At 36.4% G+C, this 20,064-nt stretch overlaps 2 protein-coding genes across 2 annotated transcripts; both read left to right on the top strand.

Annotated features, from left to right (window-relative positions):
• Positions 1-933: 933 nt before the first annotated feature.
• On the top strand, positions 934-10,103 carry LOC147497469 (uncharacterized). The gene is made up of 3 exons (XM_086562902.1): positions 934-1,198; positions 8,949-9,917; positions 10,006-10,103. The coding sequence occupies exons 1-3, from the start codon at positions 934-936 to the stop codon at positions 10,101-10,103; spliced, it is 1,332 nt and encodes a 443-aa protein (XP_086419028.1).
• A 60-nt stretch (positions 10,104-10,163) lies between these two features.
• On the top strand, positions 10,164-11,774 carry LOC147497468 (uncharacterized). Its single transcript, XM_086562901.1, has 5 exons — positions 10,164-10,548; positions 10,668-10,798; positions 10,876-10,951; positions 11,037-11,645; positions 11,767-11,774. The coding sequence occupies exons 1-5, from the start codon at positions 10,164-10,166 to the stop codon at positions 11,772-11,774; spliced, it is 1,209 nt and encodes a 402-aa protein (XP_086419027.1).
• The last annotated feature ends 8,290 nt before the right edge of the window (positions 11,775-20,064 follow it).

The raw sequence follows: 20,064 nt of genomic DNA, 5'->3' as shown, positions 1-20,064 counted from the left end.
CCTGCAACTATGACATTACAATTAGCTGATCACTCCATTAAATACCCAAAAGGCATAGTTGAAAATGTTTTAGTCAAAGTAAAAGATTTTTACTACCCTGTGGACTTCGTCATCCTTGAAACCGAAGTAGCTCATGATTCCATACCTATCATTCTAGGGCGTCCCTTTTTGGCAACAGCCAATGCCCTCATTAATTGCCTCAATGGATCTATGACCATGTCTTTCAGAGATCTTTTAGTGGAAGTTAATGTTTTCAAGATGATGAAGCAGCATATGGAAGAAGAATTATAAAGAGAAGTGAGTATGATAGAAGATGTTGTCCAAGAATATTGCGAAAAGACTTTCCCAAAAAATAATGTGCATCAATTCTTATCCTTTGGAGACTCTGATTTTGACACGGCTCATTATATGGAAGAGACCAGTAATAGCTTGGCATCCATTCCCTTGTACAGTTCGGATGATGATCTACCCAAACATAAAGAAAACCCACCAGCCCAAGTGTTCACTGTGGAAGAACAAAACCCTGTGAAAACCCTGTTATCCAAATCACCCACATCTGGCCTAAAAACTCTCCCTCCTGACTTAAAATACATTTATCTTGATCTTGATGGCACCCATCCCATCATCATCTCATCCCAGTTAACAAAAAAGGAAGAAAAATGTCTAATTAGGGTAATTCAAAAATATCGTTCTACAATTGGTTGCTCTCTTGATGATATAAAAGGAATTGATCCAAAAATTTGCACTCACAAAATTAATCTAGAAGAGAATTCTAAGACTTCTAGAGAACCACAACGTCATTTCAATCCAGCTATGAAAGAAGTAGTGCGGGAAGAGATATTACAATTACTGGATGTCGAAATCATTTATTTTATATCTAATAACGAATGAGTTAGTCCTATCCATGTAGTACCAGAGAAATCTGGGATTACAATGGTCTGTAATGTAGATGGAAAGTTAATTCTAGAACGAATTCCTATCATGTGGAGGATTTGTAATGATTACAAGAAGTTGAATGTTGTCACAAGGAAAGATCATTTTCCCCTGCCGTTTATTGATCAGATGCTTGAATGCCTAGTAGGACATGCTTATTACTGTTTCTTGGATGGGTACTCAGGATATTTTAAGATTTTAATTGATGAAACCGATCAAGAAAAGACCACATTCACTTGCCCTTTTGGAACCTATGCTTATGCATGTATGCCCTTCGGTCTCGGCAATGCACCTGCCACATTTCAACGTTGCATGTTACACATTTTCAGTGATATGGTGGAAAGATTCATGGAAGTTTTTATGGATGATTTTTCTCTCTATGAGGATTCCTTCAACAATTGTCTATCCAACCTTTCTAAGGTACTGGCGCGTTGTCAGGAAAATAATCTAGTCCTCAATTGGGAGAAATGTCACTTCATGGTAAAAACAGGGAATAGCCGATAAAGCTAAAATAGATCAAATTTCTACTCTACCTAATCCACAGAACATCCATGATATACGAGCCTTTTTAGGCCACACTGGTTTTTATAGAAGATTCATTCAAAATTTTGCAAAAAACTGCTAAACCTTTAACCAATCTTCTTATAAAAGATACACCTTTTGAGTTTAATTCAAATTGCATACATGCTTTGAAACCTTGAAAGCCGCCTAAATACACTACACCATAATAGCTTATTTGTAACGGATATACAAAAAATATTAGCAACGGTTATGTTGTGTTGACACAAAAACGTGACAAATATTAGTAACGGATATCTATAACACTTATTATCTGTTACAAAATTTACTAACGGTTATAAAGTGTCACTGAAATTAATTTCAATAACAGATATGTAACCGTTATAAGTTATTAGTAATGGTTACCAAATTTGTTTATCCTCTGTCAGTAACAAATATTGCTAACGGTTCTGTATCCGTTACTAACGAATTTTCATTGTATAAAAAAAAAAATTGGTTTCTCTGGCCCTTTTTATATATATGCCACCAGACCGCACTGTGCACTGCACCTTTTTTTTTTCTCCACAATGTATCACTTAAGTTCTTCTATTCATCTATAACTCTAACAAACTCATGTAATTAAATCCCTTCCATTCATTCCACACAATGAAACGTAATGAAAAACAACAAAGGGTTAACTAGTATGACCCCCCCCCCCTCTACTAGATGAGCCAATTAGGAATTCCCCCTTACTAGATGGGGAAATTAGGGTCTCCCCCCTAAGTACACACACAAAAAAAGTCAACTTGGGTTGACCTTGTTTTTTTTTTGTGTATATTTGGTATATTTGGGGGGGGGGGAGACCCTAATTTCCCATCTAGTGTGGGGGAGGGGTAATATTCGTTAACCCAACAACAAAATGTAATAAATGCTCACGCCAACCAAAGCCACTCATTACACCCATGCATCTATCAACACTAAACAAATAAACAAAAACCAAACTTCTAGTTAAAGTACGTGTTTATCAATTTTCATTGACAAAAAGTTAAAACTAAAGCAAAGAAACAATAACATAGCTGCATAAATGACTCCGTTGCCTAAAAGCTTTGCATATTCGTTCCACCATGGAAAAGCTTGAATACCACCTAGAAGGGAAAAAATGGAACACATGAACAATATATATGTCTATTCAGTAGATTACTTTAATAATAAACTAACAAACTATTTTCTAGTGTTATTTATGTTAACCCTTTAGAACTTAAGGGGTGTGGGCAATAGTGAGACTTTGATTTTAGGGCTTCGTGATTTAATTAGGCTAATAATGCACAACTTGTTTTCATTGCTAAACATAAAGTCGATATATATATATATATATATATATATATATATATATGGTAGGTTCCGTTTACAATACTTTTTATACAACGTTTTATACAATACCCCTCACTGAACCTTTCATGATGTTTTAAGGACTAATTTTTTGTGGATAAGATGTTCTCACTATGGATATGTCCACAAAAAATCAGGTCCTTTGAACATTTCTAAGTTTTCCCAAAAAAAGTTACAAAATCAATATTTCTGAAGCGTTGATAAAAATTCGTAGGTTGAGAGCAATTTTTCTCATGGTTAGAAGTTTTCAAATGAGCTGAATTTTTGTAGAGATAATTCTCCATAGTATGAAGATCATATCTACAAGGAATCAAGGCTTAATTCATATTTTCAAGGGGTATTGTATAAAAAGTGTTGTAAAGGGAACCTACCCCATATATATATATATATATAAAGTGTTTTTGTTAATAAACCGAACTCGACTTTTCAGCAAGAAGTGCATAATGATGAGCCAGAGAGGCTGGGAAACATCTGGGTATAAAGTCGAATATATGCACAAGATGTGGAGGATTTGAAGCTATGAAAATATATGAGCTACAAGCTCTTATTAACATTAGATATACCCAAGGAAGAAAGCAACATAAACTAAACCTATCATGAACCACCTCATTTACAGGGGGGAAAAAAACATATGGTACATACAATGTTTAGATCTGGGTTGGCAGTTATAATCTAGCTTTCTGCAGGCAAAAACTTGTTCTGTTTTAATTCCTTGCCTCCAACAACCAAAGTAAACTGAAAATAAGAACCATCTATTTAAAAAAACATATTTCATTCCAGGAGCAATGGCAATTTTAATTCCAAAGTATATATGGTCTCACATAACAAGAAAAAGTATCCGATATCTAACCACCACGCCAAAACACCACAATGGAAACACGTACACATTCCAATTCCAAGGCTCTGGGGGATTTGACTTAAAACAAAGCATAAAAGAATCCTACACAAAAACAATATAAGTTATATGGGTGAAGGAAAGGCCAAGACAAGTTTCTATCTTACCTTAATCAATATGAAGACTCGCCACAAATATAATAAGTTGCACATAATAAAAAAAAAGGAAAAAAGATTTACATACGTTCTTGAAGTGTGGACCAAGCAACCATGCATGGCAGCATTTTTTTGAGCTTGCTTCTTGCTCAGTAAAGAGTATGTGTCTCCGTTCACTTTTCTAAAGCTCCTTAAACTCTGCTTGGCTTACATGGTGTTCAGCTCCTACGCCCATTGGATAAACAAGTCCTCCCGTGCTCATAAATCCACTACAAGAAATCAAGAATATTTCAAACTCATTTGCCTCTAGTTTATTTAGTGGTATTTGCTCAACGATTAATGGTTGTGCAACAACCCATGCGAGCTTAAGGATTTCCCTGAACAAAATATTTTTTTCATTACCTCTAAGAAAAATAACTAATCGATAACAATTCAGTGGTTAAAATTTGGACATTAAAATAAATAGTACAATCCAAAGTTTAGAAGGTTTACCCCTTTGGCGAATTCCACCACCATGTGACTTCCATCAAATTGCCGACCATTTAAGTTATATCTTGCATCATTAGCATCGTGCGGATCACTAAATTCTTGTACATAAAAGGTAAGAACAAAGAGAAACATATGAGAAGAAGCTTATAGCTGCGTAATGTTTTGCTTAGAGATGCTTGAAACATAACTACGAGAGAGAGAGATAGAGAAAACACTTACAATGAAGGCGAAACCATGCTTTAGATCCACATCGCGTACTCTGTGGAAATGGTTGCCAGAAATAGTAAGGCCATCATGACTTAAGTACCAAAGGCTTTTGATACTTGGCCCTTTATAAAAGATCTAAACACCAAGGGCACCAGTAGTAGCAGGCACCAGCAGGTCCATGGTAGCAACAACGACGCCCGGAAGAGGTAGCAAAGCAGGTAGCAAGCACACCGGTCCATGGCAACAAAGAGAGGCACCAAAGAAGTGACACCGATGAGCAAACAAGCCAAAGACCCAATACACACTCCACCCAGCAGCAACAACACCACCACACAGCACCACACTCACACACTAACCAAGTTTTTGCGAGTCATAACTTTCCTTTCCTTCATTCTATATTAATTCGCCCAAACAAACCAAATTTCCAACATACTAGTTAAGTCGAGAAATGCCTCAAGCATCTATTCTCTAGGCATTTGAACCATAAATCAAATTTTGATAAATGAAATAAAAAAAAAACATTCACCATCACTTGCACACACTCACATACATAGACACACACACACACCAGATAGCAGTACACTCACATTACCACATGCACACACTCACAAACTAGCTAGCAGCACACTCGATCATATCACCACCTGCACACACTCATGCACTAGCTAGTAGCAGCACCTAGAAGCTACAGCTGCAGCAGTACCCGCAACACTAGTCCAGTACCACCACAAAATGAGAAAGAAGTTTATACAAGTAAACAAAAAATCTAATTGACCACTTACATAAAAAATGATAACACGAACTAATTAATGGTAAACAAATTGATAACGAAACAACTTATAAATGAAAAGGAAAACATCCATCTCAAGTAGCAATGGCGAAGATACTTGATCAACTTCCAAATATGTGTTTTATTACCCCTTTATTAATGTATTACAGCCTTTCTTACGCTTAACGAAAAGACAACTCATATCTTTTATTGCCTTTTTTAAGTTATGGAGATATTTTGACCAATTATCATAAAAGCAGTGTCTTAGCACCAAAAGAAGCCTTAATCATGCTTATTATGAAGACCAGAAGCTGCTACGAAAAAGTACCCAAAAAGTCAACGGTCAAAGTCAACAATTAAAAGTCAAAGGTCCTCAACTCTAAATACCCAAGATGGATGTCCTTAACTCAAAAGTAGGCCTTCTCCTAAACCTATCTTGGTGAGAAAGCAAAAGCAAAAGCAAAAGGTGATGTGAGGTGTCTCAAAACTAATGGAGAAGGGCAAATTTGTAAGCCAAAAGGAGAGGTATATAAACAAAAAGCAAGGGAGAGAGAAACCATCCTTTTTATTATGATCCAAACCATTTGGTTTCCTTTACTTTTCTAGTCTTGTTTTTCAATTCAAGTTTTACTTTATTATTCTTTAATTTCTTGTATTTTAATCTTGTTATTTTATCGTGTTTATTTCAATCAATCAATATTTCCTTGTTTTCTTGTTTCAATCTTTCATTCAATCATTTATTTTCAATGTTTTAAGTCATTTCAATCTTCAACAACTTGCTTTTTAATGTTTTCATTCACAACTAAACTAGCCAAGTCCTAAACTAAGAGTCTACCTTCTTCCCTAAACTCCCAATCTCTAAACTCTAAACAATCTAGGATGAACCTCAACTTATTACAAATCTTTGAAGTATACTTTCTATAAACTACAACTTCAAATGGCATCGCCGTCGTCGTGGATTGAAGGAGGAGAAGAGCTTGGTTGATCACCTAAGGAGGAAGCACCCTTCCCACCCTTTCATTTCTATTTCTTTTATTTTTTGTCAGTTTATTTCGCTGTTATTTCGTTACTGATCTATTTCTTACAAATCATAGTGCGGAACCAAGAACCTGAAGAGGAGCTGAAGAAGTAGCCGGAAAACGATCGACTTTGGCTGGAGTTAAGGAACATCCACGCGGGCGACTACTCAGTCACTTCTAGTGACGTGGGTCTAGCTTTTTGGCTGCGTGGTTGGTTTTTGATGAATAGTGGTACACCGAGCCTAGATTGTGTAATATAGTAGGATAAATCAGTGGAACTTGTTTGTAATAGTTAGAGATAAAAAGAAAAATGAAAAAAAATTAGGAAAAGTGGTTTTTAATTGATTTCTTATGAAGAACATGAGTTAAACTTGGTTAAAATTATACACTTACCAAGGGATTAGAGTTTTAATTGCTTTGGGAAGTCCAAGTGGGTGAGGCAAGGAGAGAATCATAGCTCACACACTATGGATCAACTTGGTAATCAACACTCTAAATCTATTTGACTCTAGTTAATCTAAGGGATTAATCTAAAACTAGTTAATTAGATTAGTATAATATTAGTTTAGTTTTAAGTTTGGACCCTTGAAGGCAAAGTTGTATAAATTGTCAAAAACTCAACTTGTGAGCTTTTTATGTGGACCTTTATTGTAACTTAAAATAGGGTAAAGCTTGAAAGGATGGGCCTGATTCTCAGACCAAGCGCCAACCGATGTCGCCTTCACCCCAAGGGTCGTGTACGTACACCCAATGTTCACGATTCCGAACAAAACGTCGGAATTCCGGTGGATATTTCGGTTTTTTAAAAAAACGAAACGGCATCGAAACGAATTACTCCGGAATATTTCGTTGGTGGCATTTTGGGTAAATAAGTTATTATTCAACGGCAAATAACGAAAACTATCCGAATACTTTTCAAATTCGACAATACCGAACAGTTCACTCAAAAAATTTCTCTCTCCCAAAAAACTATTCACCGGAGTAATCGGAGCATGGATCGGAGCATGGATGATGTGGAGTTTTTCTAGTTTCCAAATTCTAAATCTAATAGGTAAGAATCTATTTTTTTCCATTTAAATTTTAAAAAATTTAAATACTTTGAAAAATATACGAGTTCCTGAACATCATATCGATCTTAATTCTTAAGGCACCAACGATGCGTTACTGAGTACTGACAGTTTGAGGAGATAACTGAAGGAAAATTGATCTCATGACATTAAGAGATCTAGCTTGTTAATTGGTTAAATAACTAGCGATAGTAACCTCCTTACCATATTTCAGTTTGTAATAGTCTAGTCGTGTATGTGGATCACACACACACTATCATCATAGTATGAAGATCAATTTGCCGTTGTCATTACGTACTACACTCCTTTGGTTCAGTCCCAAGCAGTAACTGTGATGTGAATATGGTTTCTACTCCTACAGACGACTGCAGTCCTGCATTTAACCCAAGAGTTCCTCCATCCTATCTAGAAAGTTTACTTGCTCAACTTAGAGACAGGCTTCCTTCTTACAATTCCACTGTATCAAACCATTGCATTAAAAAATTTCAACATCAGCCTATCTGCAACAAGTTTGTAAAATGTACAAAGAAATACATACTACTGCTTAATAACAACTTCGATACTATAAGTCTATAATCTTTTTAATCCACTGAATTATGTAATTTTAAGGATGGCATTAGATCGTTTTCTAAGTTGTGTGAAGACCACAAGACCACACAATGTAGAACAATTGCACGCTTGATTTTGAAAGATATGTATGAATCTGTGCAATGATTTAAACTGCCTTTTATGATGTTCAACACTCACATATATTGTGTCTGTGGTGTGTGAATGCACATATAAATTTCAATGTGCTTGGGCGTAACATGTGTGGATATTGTGGCTTAAAAGTGACTGGTTAAGCTTTACTACTAGCAAAACATTAATAATATTTCTATTCACACCGTTGAATTAATCCTCCTTAGCCTTTCACTGTGTCGACCATTTCGAAATTCATATATTGAACGGCTACAAGTTAACATTCCTTGAAATTCATATGTCGAACGACTTGTGACTCGATTCGATTCATGTTTGTTTCATTAGTTTATGTTTCTAGATCTAAAACTTGTGAGTCAACATACTGAGTATGAGAAAAGAAGATAGTGTGAGAAGTTAATACCATTTAAGAAGATTGTGTGAGAAAAGAATAGTGTAATGGAGACAGAGGAACGGAAATATTTTTTATATGCAAAAACTGGTGCAAGCTAGTCTTCTTAGATTGGTTGATTACTTTATTTAATCTGTGTTTCTATCACATTTAAATGAGATTTCGGTATATTTTTCAATGGTTAAGAATATGTTTTCTCTTAACCAATGTGCCAACATGGTTTCTATCACATTTAAATGATGATTCTTGATATGTGGAAGGTTTTATCAATGTATATTTTTTTTCAAATATAATTTCTAGGTTTCTAGTAAGTAGGTTTGCATATTGTTCATAAATGTTTAGTTTTGTGTAACCATTCATGTTTTATGCGTATGCATATATTATTTTATTTTGGATTTTATGAAAATATTGTGGAATGTGTTGTCTGCAGTGGGAACGTTGTAGAATATTTGTCGAAAATGGTAAGATCTAAGGATATAGGATGGGATCATTGTGAGCAGGTTCGAAAAATCACTTTGAGTGCAATTACTGCAAAAAAATCATTAAAGGAGGTGGCATCACTCGTCTTAAACAACATTTGGCGGGTGGATATGAAGATGTGGAAAAATGTGTTAAAGTACCTGGTGAAGCGAGGGTCATAATGAGAGATTTTTTGTTAGGGAAGAAACAAGAGAAATATGATAAAAGAAGGGCTGACAGAGATATAATGGAAACTATGTGCAATCCTACTACTGTTGATTCAGAAAGTGGGGATGATGTACAAGTCCGTTATATAAGAACTCAATCAAGAAGAGAACAATCTTCTTATCGTGGTTCTAGGCAAGACACTGTGGCACATGGAAGAAAGTCTACATCCTCAGTTGATGGCACATTGCGTGACTTCTATCCTTCTCATAAGAGAACTTATCCTAGGGATGTTGACTTTGATGCCCTTAGACATCAAGATGCAAGGCAACCGTCTGTGAAACATATTATTAACAGGGGATTTGGTGATCAGTTTAAAGACTTGGTATCAAAGTTTGCTCTATGGGCAGGGATTGCCCCACATGTTGTGTGTAAAAATCCTTTCTACCAGCCTATGATAGATGAGGCAGCAAGGGCAGGAATTGGGGTGCAGGGTCCTTCTCTCCATGAGTTAATGCATAAATACTTGAAAAAAAATGTTGATGAATTGAAAGCTTACATTGATGGAATGAAAAGGAAGTGGAAGCAATATGGAGTCACAGTTATGTGTGATGGTTGGACAGGGCCCACTAGGAAGAATATCATGAACTTTATGGTATATTGTGATGGGCAGACCGGCTTCCATACCTCAAAGGAGGTGTCAGGGCATTGTAAAGACCATATTTTCATACTTGCACATATGAAGGAGGTGATTAATATGATAGGGAAAGAGTACGTTGTTCAAGTTGTTACAGATAATGGGAGCAACTACAAGAAAGGTGGAGAAGTGCTTATGGATACTCCTAGTAAATATGTTTAAATTATAATTGATATAAATTTTTGTTAATCTATTGCAATTGTTTATAAACACTTCTTTTGTGTTTTCAATTTCAGGTTACAATTTGTTTTGGACACCTTGTGCTGCGCATTGTATTGACTTAATCTTGAAGGAGTTGGGTAGAAAAACAGTTGTGAAGAAAAATGTTGAGTGAGCTAGGGAGGTCACAACCTACATTTACAATCATCCTCAAGTTCTTGATTTGATGCGGGCTATGTGTGGTGGAGAACTTGTGAGACCAGGGCCTACTAGATTTGCAAGCAATTACATTGCTTTGAAGTGCATGGTGGAAAAAATGGACAAGCTGAGAGAGATGTTTACATCGCCTAATTGGTTGGCGCTTAAAGGAAGAAAGCCATCAGTGATGGCACTTAAGGTTGAGGATACCATAGCTGATAAGTCATTTTGGAGAAAGATAAAGACGCTTGTTAGAGTTTTTAAACCTTTGGTAAAGGTTTTGAGATTAGTGGATGGTGATGAAAAGCCTACCATGGGATATTTGCATGCTGCAATGGAGCAGATGAGATGTGAAGTGCAGAGGGCAACAAATATCATGCTTGGATCTTGTGTATTATTTATCGGAGATGGGTCAAACAATTGTCACATGTTTTGCACAAGGCTGGTAAGCAATTATAGGTTTTGAGTTCTTTATTTATAATGAATGAAAAATATATTTTGGAGTTTTCTATCTAATATTGAATGCGTATGTGTTTCTCAGCTTATTATCTAAATCCGAGAGAGCAATATAGTAATGATTTGGCAAACCGGGGGGATTTGATAGATGCTTTGCAAGTAGTGATTGCAAAGTTGGTTGCCGAACCTGCAAAACAAGCAAAGTGCATGATTGAGGTAAAAAAGAAATGAAACATGCTACTTTATTACTTGCATTTACTTTTAAATATTTAATATTTACAAGTGATATACAGTTAAAGGCCTTTCTGGATGCAAATGGTTCCTTTGGTACACTAGCCGCTATGCATGGCAGGAGTTCAACTCAACTGGGTAAGCGTGTAGGTTTTAAATAAAAATTGTGGTGTTTAGCTTTGTATTAAAGCTTTACTAAAGTCATGTAAATGAATATATGCAGCTAATTGGTGGTTTTCATATGGGAAGGATGCACCTAATCTCAGGGAAGTAGCCATTCGAGTTTTATCTCAAACGTGTTCGTCATCTGGGTGTGAGCAAAACTGGAGCACATTTGGGATGACCCATTCAAAGAAAAGAAACACCATGAATGATGAAACTCTGCATGACTTTGTTTATATGCATTACAACTTGAGGTTGAAGATGAAACACTTGAAAAGAGTAAAGGAGCAAGATGACCCGATTGATCTACATCATTACTTTGCTGAGTCTGAAGCCGAGGACCCTTTGTTCGAGTGGATTAGAAATCCCCCTCCACTACCCGACTTAGATAGTGAGGATGGGTTACCTGACCCCCTCATTGCACAGATGTTAGGAGAGGATATAAGGAGCCACGCGCCCTTACCAAATCGACATCGCTTTGATTGGGAAGAAGAAGAACAGCCACCTAATGACACCATTGGAGATTATCATAATTACACTGATGATGAAGTATTTAATTCCGATGGGGAACCAGATAATAATATCATTGGTGATTCAAGTGATGATAATGGTGGTGGTGGTGGTGGTGGTACTAGTGGTGGTGGTGGGCAGGGCGGTGATATGGATGTTGGTGGGGAGGGCGATGATGATGATGATGATGATGATGATGATGGATGTGATGATGGTAGTGATGATGGTGGTGGTGGTGGTCTTGCTGAGGATGCATATCGATTGTATTGCCAATATGACAGGGATGTAGATTTTAACCCTTTCGATGGTGATGGTGAGAGGCGCATGGAAGGAACTAGACGAGTTTCTGGGAGTCGCCAGAGAACTAGGAGAGGACAACCCGGTGGAGCAAGTGATACTTCTTCTTATTATGGGAACTACTCGGGTGAGAGTAGTGCTGGCTCTTCCTATTATCGCTATCCTTCTGGGAAAGAGAGCGAGCCATATCATTCCCGTTCTGGTAAAGAGATCGAGTCGTATCATTTCCAACCACATCAGGAGATGGGCCACCAGTATGCAGTGTTTGAGGTATTTATAAAGTTTATTTCCAAGTTTGTTTACATTTCAAATCATTTATTTTTCTAATAAACCTATACTTGATTTTGATTTTTCTTAGGAGCCTTCGTCTACTAGTGAGTCGGGTTTTGTGAAGGTAGGAGAAATTTGGGCTCCGACTGCTATTGTTCAATACGATGGGTATCCCATCATTGGGTACCTACTTCAGATGGGCACCTACCTTACTCAAAGTTCTTATGATCAATATGTGTATAATTATAACTGGGCGTTCATGAATACTATGAGTTGGGAGCAATATTGCACTCAATTCATTTATTCTCAGATGAAAGCGCATAACTATGTATTATGAGATTTGTGTTAGTTTAAACTATGCTTCTAATTAGGCTTTTGAACTTAGACTTAGGTTTTGGAATTATGTTTCTAATTGATGTTGGGAGACATTTGGACTTGGAATTTTGAAGACATTTGGGTTGTAATAAATTTTCATATCTTAGACTTCTTTGTTATTTTGTAACTTTGTATTTTAGGTTACGTATATTTGGATATATATGTTTGTTAGTATAGTAAATAGTTTAGTATTTAGTATTTTATATGAATTTATGACAGGTTTATAGCGTGTAACGTGAAATTTATATGGTAGACTATGTTAGAAGTTTTTGTGGCTATGCATATATGTATAATTGTCTGTTTGTTAGTTTATGACGCGTATGAATTTATGACAGGTTTATAAAGTATAATGTGAAATTTACAAGGGAGACTATGTCGAAATTTTTTGAGCGTTTTATTAACTTTGTGGTTATTTTGAGCCTTCAAATGTTGTAAACTAATTTTCAAACAATTTGGAGGTCGTTTGGGGAAAAAAAAAATGGACCTAAGAGGCTAAGAGTCTAAGACATGAAAAAAAATTGACTTGGTAAATTGTAATTTGTAATTTGTATTTTTAATTTTTATTTGTTGGTTAAAATTTAACCAACAAATTGATTTGCAATTTAATTAAAATTCCATTGAATATTTATTTGTTTAAAATTAATTGCTCATGTATTTTTATTTCATTTTCATTTTTATTTAATGTTTAAAAGATGAATAAAAAATATTTTAATTCCAGCCATGTATAATTTTCCGGTGAAAATGAAGACCTTGCATATTTCGATACATCACCCGAAATTCCGAGCGGAATTCCGGTTTTTCGATTTGTCGGAATTCCGACGATTTCGGAATCGTGAACTATGCGTACACCTTGGGCGGTAATTTCTAACCTTCCTCGCTACAAAGTGTAAGAGGATACTTGTGTTTTACTAAGCATGCTTGGATGATTGTATGATTTACATTTTAGTATTGTCTTTATATTTAACGCTAAGGCTAAACACAAGCCCTAAAAGAACAAAAAGTGGACCCACTTTAGAATAGACATTGCATAAACTGTTTGTTACATAGACCAAAATAAAAATATAAAATCAACCAAGCAGAGCCAATTTAGTCACATCCATCAGGACAAACATCTAGCATGAACAAATAGAGTAGTAAACTACCAGATTCCAGTGGACTAACCACCTTCCTCACTCCCCGCCCTCAGAAATACCGTGGGTGAGATTCTTGGTGGCACACCATCTGGTGAAGTAGCAATCTTCTCCCTCGATGCGTGTAGAGCCAAAATCCTAGTTTCGTGCCCAACTGTTCCTCTGAACAGGGCATAATAAAATATAGACCTAAAGTAAAGTTTAAAAACTCCATACTTGCAAAAATGAATTTCGAATTCTTGAGCATACATTGCACCATTTGCGCATGTTAGGATAGTTTTGGGGTCTTGCTAAAAGTGTAAGATACTGCGTTCAGGCACTTCTATTATTAGCAAGAATATAACATACTCACTTAGGAGAGCTCGTCGCTCTAGAGAATCTCCTGTTGCTTGCCTTCAATCTCATAAGATGGCAGACGAGGTAGTGCAAGCTAAAGAGCCTCTCTCTAACTTATACGCACTGTTGCTAGATTTTAGGTATCTCCATCTTGCATACAACTCACACCGCTCACGAGCAATTTTAGGATTACACCGAACGTGTTCAATCTTCTACCCATCTTTCACGGGTTTGAACACGAGTTACCGTACGAGCATCTATGCCGGATACATGAAGTATGTAATACATTTCATCATCCGGGCGTCACCGATGATCAGGTTAAGCTACAAGTGTTTCCTTTCACTCTAGCTGGTAAGAGTCATGCTTGGCTTCTCTCACAGAAGGCTGACTCTTTCAATACATGGGAAAAGGTTGTGTTCTTCTTCATGAAGAAGTACTTTCCGCCGAAGAAAACAAAAGAGATAAGAAGTCAGATATAGTTCTTTAGACAGAGTCCGAGTGAGACATTTTCTAAAGCATGGGATAGATTCTCTGACCTATTTTATTCATGTCTTCACCATAAACTAGAAAAATCAACTCTTGTCTAATGTTTCTTCAAAGGCCTTCTCCCAGAACACAAAGTAACCGTCGACATCATGAGTAATGGTGAATTTTTGGATAGAGGTGCAACCGAAGCCTTAACTTTTCTTAAAAACCAATTCGAAAAGAGTACCCATTGGGGAGACATAAACAATTCCAGAACAAACCAACCCAGTACAGCTAAGGCTAGTGGTCTTTTTGGGGTGAAATCATATCCTGAGATCAAAACCTTAATCGAAACCTTCACAAGAAAGATAGATGCCCTCACAACCAAACCAAAAGACCAAACTTCTCAGCATGTCATGAACATAAATACCTCACCATGCAATTTCTGTTTAAGCCTAAATCATATAGATGCCATATGGCCCTTGATCACAAACCTAACATCACTTCAACCAGAAGAAGTGTGTGTTTTCAATATACCAAATGCACCATGGAGACAACACCCAAACTTCGCATGGACGAATAATCCACAAACCCATCCACCTCCAGGTTTCAACAAACCACCAAATGCATTCAGACAAGGACAAGGACAATGTACCTATAACAATCAAAGCAAAGCGTTGGTTCCATCCTAGTTTAACCAGAACTACCAAAACCTAACTATCAACAACCAAAGATACCTACTTCCAGTTACACCATCAACTAGCGTCCAAACAGATAAGCCCACCGAAATAATGATATCTGTCATACAACAACAAATTTAGATCTTAGCATCTATGCAACAGTCTCTAAACTTGTTAGCCAAAGACAAAAACTAGAAAGGTGTGTTCCTAGGTCAAGTCGTATCAAACCTGAAAGTAATAAACACAGCCTTTGAAGTAACAAGGGACGTGAACGAAGTTGGAGCACTAAAAACTCTTTCATAATCATCTCATCTACAGGGATTAAATCCCCTTTTTCCCAATGTATTCCTTTCCTATTTCTTTCCATCTTCCGCTTTAAAGGGAATACATTAATAAGGTAACCGGACCACTCCATTTAGAGGGTGTGGTTGTAAATGTCGGACCTTTAGTCCACAGTATATCTCGCATATTCTTTGTAAAACATTTTTTACTCATCATTTGAGTAAGTGTGAACCTATGGAGCGAGTATACAATTTTTCTTTCTTTCTTTCACACTTCTTTTCAAAAATAGTTATTTTTTTTTGTTCTTTTAATGTAAGATTCTCGATACATCAATAGTTAGGTGAATTTTCAAAAATGGACAATGGATTTTACACAGACCAACCCCTAGAACAACGCAATCTAAGGGCAGTTTGAGATCAGTTTTGCTTACTAAGGGTCACCTATATCATCGAGCTATTCACCGGGTCAGAACATTCCATGTCTTGCATAGTAAATCTCCTAACTCGCATAGCTGAAGCTCTGTCTGTCTAGATTGGATTCGCCACAGAGCCAACATGAAGTTGCCTAAAATTATCTATAATAATTTAATTTCAAAAAGTAGCATCTAGAATCACAGCTTTTGAAGTACGAGTTTCTTAAAATATCTCACCATCATTTTCAAAACTAGAGGATATACAAATGAAAATTATACGCCCAAAGTAACCAAAATGATACCAGACTCACGTATAATTTTAAAGTTCTTGTCAAAACCTCTATATGGTTAGAGATATCTTTGCTTAAGAAAATTAACAATAAAAATAAATAAATAAATAAATAAGACGAGGCGTCTCCAAATGAGAACTAAACAAATTGAGTAACCCAAAGTGATATTATTCTCTGTTTAATTCTATCTTTTTGCCTCCATCTCTCTATTTTTCTTGAAAATCTGACGTTAAAAGGCTCAACTTGTACAATTTTTTTAAAAATTTCCCTTTCTTTCAAAAATTCTCTTTCTTTCTTTTCCCCATCTAGATCTTCCTTTCTCAAAACAATCTAAAAACTTTCAAAAATGTCTTCTAAAAACAAAAACTATCCATCTAGCAAGACAAGATGGATAAGTTTCAATGACCGTGTGCAAGCACTTCCTAGAGAACTGCAGCTGAAGATATGGATACTTATACCAAAAACCATTCCTGGTTTGGGTAAGAGTTCATACGCACGTAAGAGACGCACTATGAGAGAATGCTGGTGCTTGAATTGTTAAACACCAACTTGCCATGTTCTTCAATCTCATAACAATTATGTTTATAAAGTCTACACGTGTTATCCTCCAGTGCACAACGCTCAGTCTAAGAAAGTAATCCAGCCATCTGGTTGGAATTGACTCAAGTTTTCAAAAATTTCCAAGTCTTGGGGATATGACTAAACAAGACCCAACTTTTTAAAATTTTAGTCAAACTTATTCAAAACCCAAAAAAAATAATTAAACTTTCTTTCCATTATCTGTACATATTTCCCTATAGTTCCTATACATATCCTTCATTTATCTGTTCTTTTTCCGTTGTTAGATGTGAGAGTACCCTATACCGTTGTGTGGAATTTTTGATGTTGATCATTTTGGTATCTCACTGATCAAGATCGGACGAGTAACAAAGCGTGGATCAGGTCCTGAAGTTGGCAAGGTATTGAAAACAGGATCAGAATTTCCTCTATTCATATGGGCTTATGCCAAAATTTCAAGTTTCTTAAAAAGGCACGTGCCATCAACCCATATATATAACTCACGGCCACCTATAGTCATCTTCTCGATCAAAAAATCCCCAACCCTAGCTGTCCACACCAGCTCGCGCTCGACTCGCAACCGCCCAATCAACTCAACACACCACCACCCAATATTTTCACAGCCTGCTCTATTTTCAACCCCTATTCCAAATCACAACCCCAATTTAATCATTTCCTACTCTAAAATGGCTTAAGTTCTAAAAATCGAGCTGGAGGAAAATTTTCAAGACCTCTTCTATTCCGACTGGTTTAAAGTGCACTTCAGGGCAGAGATAAGGAGAAGAGGATGGGAATCCTTGGTTGTTATGGAAAAGCGGTTTATTCTCCTTCTTTTACGTTTTCATTCTATAATTGCATGGTTATAGGGGAGAACGAATGCGTCAAGATTGCTAAGGATGGCAGAACGCTAGAGCTCACCAAGGAGGTGGTGAGTGTTATTCTAGGGATTCCTCTGAAAGCTTATGTTCAGACGGAACAATCCCCAGATAACAAGACAATCGACGTGCTCATGGCTGAGACTCTTCTCGAGGGGGTGAAAAACATGAAATCTCACTGTGCGTTTCAGAGTTCGCTACGAAGGAACCAGCTAGCAGTATCTCAATGGACAGCCTACAACCTGTTAGGCTCAGCCAAACCTTCGGATATAGGTAAGGTGATGCTCCATTTTTTATGGCTTCTTCAAGAGCAGAAGAATGGTTTTTGCATTGTTTCTTTCCTTTCCAAGCAACTCTGCAAACCCAAGAAGTCGACTTTACTAGTGCTGGTCACAAAGATCATAGAGTATTGAGGCTTTGAAGTACCAGACACCCTAATGGAGGTCAAGGATGCTACCTTAGGTCCCATATATGCCCACTGCGTCCTGAAGTTTTAGTATCCCCCTACCACTAGAGCAGCCGAGCGAACGCAGCCTACAGAGCGAGTGGACTACTTCGCTGAAGGTGCCACCAAAGTGTTCACTCAACCCATGGATGGAATTCACTTCCACCTTAGAGGCCAGAGGATTTTGGCTCAGCACGTCAGCCAGCTCAGGCGTACACAACAAGATATCATGGTAGCTCAGCAGAACATCAGGGAGGTGCAATAGTCTTTCCAGCAGGAGCAGAGACGCTTCCAGCACAGTGTAACTAGAACACTGTAAAGCATTCGAGATGTCCTTCTGTGGAGTGATAGACATGCTAGGACCCACCATCAAGAAGAAGGATCTTCTAGATGTCGCGACGAGTCATGGACGGATTCTCACTAGGATATCTCCATAGTATCCGTATAGTTGGATATATTTATTTGTATTTTTCTTTTCACGTGTATGACGTAGTATAAGTTAAATTATATGCTTATTATTATCTGCTTGTTTCATTTATTTTGAGGAATTTGGTATATGAGTAGAAGGTAATATAGATACATCATGCCAAAATTTTCCGTTTTTATCTTTCCATTTTTTATGCATTTGCCTAAGTTTTCAAAAATATAAAAACCCAAAAAGATTTTCATAGTTGAATAATTATCCTTAGTATATTAAGCCATGTATTTCTCATTCTATATCAAACAACCCACGCCCCAAACCTATTTGGGGGTGGTATATTTTTAGCATGAAGAACAGAATACAGAGGTATCACTATTTTTGCTCATGTTTCTATGGTAATCTCTTTCCTTATCTCTTCATACTTTGAGGATAAAACATATTTTTCTTTCGGGGTGGTATAGTAATATTTTGCAAAAACTAAGCATTTTCTATATAGTATATATAATAGTATATTTCTTCCTTTCTAAAAAAATTTCTAAAAAAGACCCAAAATATTTTTCTGTTTAGTATAAAAAGTCTTGTTTCCTTTTTCTATGATGAATAAATAGTCTAGAAGTCTCATTATAGCAACAGAGTAAGGAATTGTTCTTCGAACTTATACTAATATATGCACAATAGTTTCTGCATCTTTTCATAAATGGCATGCATCAACATTTGTATGTATATAGCAGTGAGTTTTTGAGACCAAGGTTAAAATAGTTAAGTTACATATTGATAAGTACCCAAAATTGTGTTTTAAACCCCGCAGAGACATTACATTTGGGTCAATTATGTGTTTAATAAATGTAAATTAATTGTATTTTCATGTTTTCACAGGTTTCAACAGTCAACGATAAAATACACACAGAATCTGCGTTTTAACATGAAATACAGCCGAATAAAGCTTGGACTTGAAATCTTCAGTATTAGCTCATTTAAAGCTCCAATCTGCCAGCAAAGCTCATGGACTCAGAGAACCATGAAACAAGTTGAAGAATCCAAACTTGAGTTCCTGAGCTAGCCAAAGGAGTCATGTTTGGGTCAAGACTTGGTCAAACTGACTTGTAACAAATCCAAAATCGGGGAGAAAGTTCAAATAGTGACATCTTCCGTCTCCTAACTCCGATTGAAGCATATGACCTATCAAAATGATCAGCGCAGAAAACTCTACACAACGGTATATTGCTTTTACAAAATGGACGTACGGTTTGAAATCAGAGATAAAGCCAAGCACGTCACTATTCATCGAAGACGACGTAGATATTTTAGATTTTTATTATTTAACTTTTGTAAAGTCAAAAGATGAATAGTTCCGAATAGTGTCAAATAATGTTGAATAGTGTCAAATAGTGATTACTATTCCTTAAAGTCAAAAAGTTGAATAGTGATCAAATCTCAGTCGTTGGATCAGATTTCTGAGATTCGATCACGACCGTCCATTCAACTATAAATAGAAGGGTATAGTTTTAGTTTTTCTCATGGAATGGTTAGCATTCCATCAAATTGGGAGTAGAGTAGTTTCTTTGCTTTCCTAGTGTAATGAAGAATTTAATTTCCAGTTTTTAATTAAAATGTTTTTAATTCAGTTTTATTTTCTGTTAATTAGAATAAAACTTTAGTTATGTGATCTTAGAGCAGAAACTCTACCCGAGTGAGAATTATATCCGTTTAGGGAGTTAATAAAACTCATGTGAGGGAAAATCT

This window comes from Coptis chinensis, chromosome 5 (assembly GCF_015680905.1).
Source record: "Coptis chinensis isolate HL-2020 chromosome 5, ASM1568090v1, whole genome shotgun sequence".
NCBI classification, from domain to species: Eukaryota; Viridiplantae; Streptophyta; class Magnoliopsida; order Ranunculales; family Ranunculaceae; genus Coptis; species Coptis chinensis.
This window is presented reverse-complemented; position numbering and strand designations above follow the sequence as displayed.